This window comes from Pteropus alecto, unplaced genomic scaffold (assembly GCF_000325575.1).
Source record: "Pteropus alecto unplaced genomic scaffold, ASM32557v1 scaffold52, whole genome shotgun sequence".
NCBI lineage: Eukaryota > Metazoa > Chordata > Mammalia > Chiroptera > Pteropodidae > Pteropus > Pteropus alecto.
The window spans coordinates 3890822-3898102 of NW_006433941.1; the positions used below are offsets into that span (position 1 = coordinate 3890822).

Below are 7281 nucleotides of genomic sequence, written 5' to 3' on the forward strand. Positions count from 1 at the left end.
AATGTTTAATTTCTGTAATTATTTCATTCTTAGCCAGTACTAAATGATTTGCTGACTGGCGCTGGCCTTGAACCTCACTCTGACTAGTGCTGCCCTAGACCTGCCCCCTTTCTGCCCTACTCCTTTTGTTTTCCCATAGAACACCTTATTCTTGAATTTAGGACCTTGGGGAAGCCCAGTGCTACTTGGAAGGGCTCTCTCTTGAATCACATTTGAACACTGGCTCAAGTTAAACTGTAGAGAAGTCCACTTTAAAATTTAATCAGCATTATAAAATTGTAATTGATGAATCAGCAAATCAGTCTTTGAATTACTTATCCAGGCAACATAACTAGAGCTATATGAATTTGAGAGACTTGGCAAAACTTCTCAAATCAGTACCTTGAAATCAGTTTGTTACCAAGATATGATAAAATGTCTTCAAGAGAATTGCCAATAATTCTCAGATAATGTATTGCCTACAAATAATCATTTTTAAAAACCAAGAAAACAAAAAACTAAGCATCCTAGATTGTATATTCTAGGAATCAGATTGTGCATTTAGTGTTACAAGAGGGAATTATCAAGTCATTGCTCCAGATCAAACTTCCAAAGTAGATGTGCTTCCCTGAGGACTGGAGAATCCTTCTTTTTTTTCAAAAGTGATAAATTTATAATAACCATAACCATAACTGAAAGATGAATCTTTCTTTAGTTCTTTCCATGAACAGAATTAAACTTCTTTATGACTATATTAGTATCATTAAAATTTGATTTGACTTTGAAGCTGAACTGCTTAAATCATTGTGTTGGAGATTTAAAATTACACTTGCTAATGGATTTTGTGATTTCTTTTTATTTGTTTAGTAATTAACAAATATAGTATTTTTATTAAGATTTTTAAAATTTGTGCTTAATTTTTTCTTTAATCTAAATGATATTTAATCTGTTTACTTTTCAGGAATTGCCCAACTCTGTCTTTCTGGTGATGGAGGTAGGTAGTTTACAAGCTTCTGTTTAATTTATTCCAAATTCCTTTTGATTACTATGTACTTTAAAATGGAGAGTAGATAATTATTTGAAATTTCTAATAAAATTAATTCAGTGATTTAGATTCTACTTCATAAGAAATATAAAATTAAAAGTTTTGATTCTATAACTCTTATGTTTTTCAGATTAGATTTATTTTATACACAAATGAATTTTTAATTAAAATTAAATGATAATGGATTGAATTTATCTTGAATCGATGTTCTTATTTTAATTAATATTTTTTTTTATATATCAGTATTGCAATGGAGGAGACCTGGCAGATTATTTGCAAGGTAATTTTTTGTGTGTCAGTGTTAATAAAGTTAGTACTGTAATCTGTTTAATTCTGAGAGTTATTTCTGAAATATACTACCCTTGTTTTCTGTACTTAAATGGAAACATTCAATAAATATTTGTGTACTTGTTTAATTGTGGTCACTTTGCCAACTGTTTTTTGTTGTGGTTTTGTTCCTAAAGTTTACTTGTGTTTAAGTATTTACTTTATGTGTGCCTCTCTCTGACAGTGTTTGAGAGATGGGTCCTCTTCCCAAGAGAGAAAAAATAAAATATAATTTCTCTTCTTCAAAAGACTCTCTTGGGTTGCCATCAGTAGACCTTTAGCCCCTATCATTTCTTAAAAAAAAAAAAAAAGTAATGGGAGAGCATTTTAGATCTTATTTCCCAGCATATGCCATCAGTTTGGCTGAAATAAACTCTTTTAAAAATTTTTTAAAAATTATGATGGAAGAATGTATCCAGTAATGTTGATTAGTGTGAATGTTTCTTGTAAATTAAAACAGTTATAAGAGATTCAAGGTAACATCGAGATTTTTTCTTGGTACAGAGATAAGATTTTAGTTTTACATGATACTTGAAATACTGTATCCAAAATATGTACATGTAGGATAATAATAAGCATTCAGGTCAAATTGTGTTTGTTCCTAAAATGTATTTTTTAATGATGTTAGATGAAGTCAGCATCTACTTGTTAACTCCTTAAAGATGCAAGGAATATATGCAAAAAAGATAATAAAAGACTCATAACTCAGCCTATAAATGGATCATGGCAATGATGGTAAAAATATCAATATCAATAGATACACTCACAAAAGGTATGGACAGTTAATAAAAGAGAAGCAACCTATTAAAAATGTTTTACTTCACCTAGTAATCAGGGAGTATAATTAAAAATGAGAATTAAAAAAGTTTTATATTTGCCGACATTCAAAAGTTGTGTAGAGAATAATATAAAGAACTTTGGTATTACTCCTCCCACCATAAAAAAAAAAGAAATTATAAATACAACTCTCTGTGAGCTCTTCTGTAGTCCCACTCTTACCCTCTTAGAGACAACCATTATCCCGAATTCGGTAGTTCAATCCACATGGGTTTTTGTATTTTTCCCAACTAAAATTCTTTTTCCAAAAGAATAAGTCAATTTGGTAAAATATTTTATTCAAAATGTCACTAATCGATAAAAATGCAGTGAAATGGGCACTTTTCATTCACTACTGGTGGAAAGGAGTTGAAATTAGACGATTCCTTACTTCCACGTTCTCGGTCTGTGAATATTCAGTTCCTTGGCATTCTTAGTGATCCAGATAAAAGTACCTTTCCACTGGGATCAGAATGAGTGGCACTTATCAGTTTAGAGCCCTCATTACAATAGCAGTTCCTTCATTAGAAGTTCTAGGCGCTGTTACTGATGTAGCTGATTTACATTAGCTTTGACAGTGGTTGCGTCTATGATGTTAGACTCTGTATATAATATTCCAGAGCAGTAGTATTAGAATAGAAGACCAAAGAGTGAAGAGCTTACTCGAAGGTCGGAGTCAGACAGAACAGTTGATTTGAAACAGCTACACTGTTTACATAACTTAATTGCTGTGTGATTTTGGTCACGTTATTTAACCTCCCGAGTTCTAAGTACTTTTGCCATCATAAGTATCTTTGCTGGTAGTGTTTTCACCCACTAATTGGTTGTAAGGCGATTTGCCATGAAAAAGATAAAATCATGACAAATAAAAGACATTAAAAAGGATATAACGAAACATGAAAAAATACATAACAAAATTAACACTATCGCAAAATAGAAAATATCCACATATATCTAAAATGTGTGTAGATTCATGGCAATACTGTACAAATAACTGATTTTGTGGGTTGTAATAAACACTTATATTTATTCTGTGAGAAATGTGGGTTCAACTAATTTTGTGCCCTCATAGAGGGCCCTTGGCCTCCCTATCTCTACTCAATGTAGCACACTTTCAAACTAAGAAACCAACTTCTGGGGCAAATCATCATCATCTGAAAGAAATGGTCACTATTTTAAGACTACCACCACATCTACTTGTTACTATATAGACCATCATGAGGGTTAGCTAAGATTTATTTATATACGCTATAAAAATATGAGTAACTGCAAGAACTTCATCAATGGAGCAGTGAAACCAAACAATGACAACAACAACAAACAAACTGTCAACCAGTTATTTTATAGTTTTTACAGCAAAATTGCCTTGCAGGTGACCAGTAATGTGGCAAAAATGCTTGTGGCAAATGTATATCACAGAGATGCTGTGGCAAAAATACCTGACATGGTGTGCCACAGTTTTTATAATTGAAAACATTTGAAAAAAGACTTAAAATAAATTTGTCCTGATCTTGTCTGATCTCAGAAGCTAATCAGGGTTGGGCCTGGTTAGTACTTAGATGGGAGACCACCTAGGAAGACCAGGCGCTGTAGGTGTTAAAATAAATAAATAAAAATAAAAATAAGGGATTGTAAGCTGACAAGGTCCTTGCACTCTGTGAGGTCAACCAAGGGTTGCCTTGCCTAAAAAATCTAATGAAAAATAAATAAATAAATTTGATGCTCAAGGAACTAGATATCTAGAGTTGTACTATCCAGTATGGTGGCCACTGACCGCATAGGGCTATTGAGCTTTAGAAATGTGGCTAGTCTGAAGTGAGATATGCTATAATGTAAAAAACACATTGGATTTTGAACACTTCATAGGAAGAAAAGAATGATTATATTTCATTGGGTTTTCATATTGGTTATAAGTTGAAATGATAATATTTTAGATGTATTAGGTTAAAAATGTACTATTTCACCTATTTTTTTCACTTTTTAAAACATAGCTACTAGAAACTTTAAAGTTACGTATGTGGCTCACATTATATTTCTGCTCTAGAAGATCTGGAATGTCAAAAAAGTCTGGAAGGTCCAATGCCATTATTTCACAACACAGTTATTTTAGTCCTTTTATTTGTTTTGATAAACAAAGTGCCTTTTACATTTTCAAAAGATAGAAAACAAATTGCAAATTTAAAATAAAACAAATTCTAAATTACTAAGTTGTACTTTTACATTAATTCTAGCAGGATACATTAAGTGTGGCAGCTACAACTGAGCCTACTTTCTAAGGGCTAACTTGTTTAAGAATTCATTCGTTTGAAAGAGTTTTCATGTTGGAAATGCCTTTAAAATACAGTTGACCCTTGAACAACATGTGTTTGAACTTGCATGGGTCCACTTATATATGGATTTTCTTCAATAAAAAGTCAGCCTTCTGTGTCTCAGTTTCATGTATGCAGATTCAACCAACCATAGACTGAAACTATTTTCAGACCAAGGTTGGGAATCCGCATATGCAGAGGGCTGACTGTATGTGTTGATCTACACCATTTTACATAAGAGACTTGAGCAACCTCAAATTTTGATATCCATGGGGGATCCTGGGAACGATACCCCAACTAATACTGAAGGATGACTGTATTAAGTGTTTTTTTTTATTTTTATGGTGACATTGGTTAATGAGATCCAGTAAGTTTCAGGTGTACAATTTAGAAATAAGGCATCTATCTATCTATCTATCTATCTATCTATCTATCTATCTATCTATCCATCTATTTATCTATCTATCTATCATCTATCTATCTATTGTATTGTGTGTTTACCACCTGTAGTTAGATTTCTTTCTGTCACCACATATTTGACCCCTTTACTCCATCTACCTCCCCGCTCCTCACTCTCTCCTACCCTCTGGTAACTACTAATCTATTGTCCATGTCCATGAGTCTCTGTCCTGTTCATTTGCTGCTTTTAGGTTTATATCCTACATATAAATGATACCATGTGGTTTTCATCTTTTTCTGTCTGGCTTATTTCACTTAGCATGATTATCTTGAGGTCTATCCACGATGTCACAAATGGCAGTATTTCATCTCTTCTTATGGCTGAGTAATACTCTGTTGTATATGTGGACCACAGCTTCTTTATCCAGTCATCTTTGGTTGTTTCCATGTCCTGACCACTGTGATTAATGCTGCTCTGAACATCGGTGAGCAAATATCTTTTCGGATATGGGTTTTCAAGTCTTTGGAGTAAATACCCAGTAGAGGGATTGCTGGATCATATGGTAGATCAATTCTTAGTTTTTTGAGAAACCTCCATACTGTTTTTCATAGTGGCTGTACCAATTTGCAGTCCCACCAGCAGTGTATGAGGGTTCCTTTTTCTCTGCATCTTCTCCAACACTTGTTATTAACTTGTCTTGTTGATAACAAGTTGATATCTCATTGTGGTTTTGATTTGCATTTCCCTAATAGCTAGTGATGATAAGCATCTTTTCATAGGCTTGTTAGCCATTTGTATGTCTTCTTGGGAGAAGTGTCTGTTCAGGTCCTCTGCCCATTTTTTAATTGGAGTGCTTGGTTTTTGTTGTTATTGAGTTGTAGGAGTTCTTTGTACATTTTGGATATTATGCCCTTATCTGAGGCATTACTTGCAAATATCTTCTCCCATTTGGATGGTTGTCTCTTTACCTTGTTGACGGTTACTTTTGCTGTGCAGAAGCTTTTTAGTTTGATGTAGTCCTATTCATTTATTTTTGCTTTTACTTCCCTTGCCTTTGAGGTCAAATTCGTAAAATCCTCTTTAAGTCCAAGGTCCTTGAGTTTAGTTCCTATGTTTTCTTCTATGCATTTTATTAGCATTACTTGCAAATATCTTCTCCCATTTGGATGGTTGTCTCTTTACCTTGTTGACGGTTACTTTTGCTGTGCAGAAGCTTTTTAGTTTGATGTAGTCCTATTCATTTATTTTTGCTTTTACTTCCCTTGCCTTTGAGGTCAAATTCGTAAAATCCTCTTTAAGTCCAAGGTCCTTGAGTTTAGTTCCTATGTTTTCTTCTCTGCATTTTATTGTTTCGGGTCTTATATTCAGGGCCTTAATTCGTTTTGAGTTAATTTTGATATATGGTGATAGACAGCAGTCTAGTTTCATTCCTTTGCAGATGGCTTTCCAGGTTCTCAGCACCATTTATTGAAGAGGCTCTTCTTTCTCCATTGTATGTTTTTGGCTCTTTTGTCAAGAATTATTTGCCCGTATTAACATGGGTTTACTTCTGGACTCTCTATCCTGTTCCACTGGTCTGTGTGTTTTTCTGCTGATACCATGCTATTTTGATTACTGTTGCTTTGTAGTATAATTTGAAGTCGGGCAGAGTGATGCCTCCAGCCTCGTTCTTTTTTCTCATGATGCCTTTGGCAATTTGGGGTCTTTTGTGCTTCCATCCAAATCTGATGATTATTTGTTCTATTTCTTTAAAAAATGCTGATGAGATTTTGATGGGGATTGCATTAAATCTGTATAATGCTTTGGGTAATAAGGTCATTTTAACTATGTTGATTTTTCCAATCCAAGAATACGGAATATCTTTCCATTTCTTTGTATCTACTTCGATTTCTATTAATAAGATCTTACAGTTTTCATTATATGGGTCCTTCACATGTTTCATTATATTTATTCTAGGTGTTTTACTATTTTTGCATTTGCAAGAGGAATTATTTTTTTCCACTTCTTTTTCTGACACTTCATTATTAGAGTATAGCAACATTATGGATTTTTGAACATTTTTTTGTATCCAGAAACTTTACTGTATTTGCTTATTGTTTCTAGTAGTGTTCTTGAGGAGTCTTTAGGGTTTTTTATATAGAAAATCATGTCATCCAGAAATAGTGACAATTTGACTTCTTCCTTTCCTATTTGGATGCCTTTTATATCTTTCTCTTACCCGATTGCACTCGCTAGGACCTCCAGTGTTATACTGAATAATGGTGGTAATACTGGACAGCCTTGTTTTGTTCCTGATGTTAGAAGAAAGGTTTTTAGTTTTTTACCATTAAGTGTAATGTTGGCTGAGGGTTTGTCATACATGGCCTTTATTATGTTAAGGTACTTTCCTTCTATACTGATTTTGT

The 7281-nt window shown here is 33.4% G+C and overlaps 1 protein-coding gene across 2 annotated transcripts in view; it reads left to right on the forward strand.

Annotated features, from left to right (window-relative positions):
• ULK2 (unc-51 like autophagy activating kinase 2) overlaps positions 1-7281 on the forward strand; it is a 94080-nt gene that overhangs the window by 15495 nt on the left and 71304 nt on the right. For both annotated transcript variants that reach the window (XM_006908416.3, XM_025044363.1), the window contains exons 4-5: positions 941-973; positions 1268-1304. In XM_006908416.3, the coding sequence (XP_006908478.1) occupies positions 941-973; positions 1268-1304 (70 nt within the window). The remainder of the gene's footprint in view (positions 1-940; positions 974-1267; positions 1305-7281) is intronic.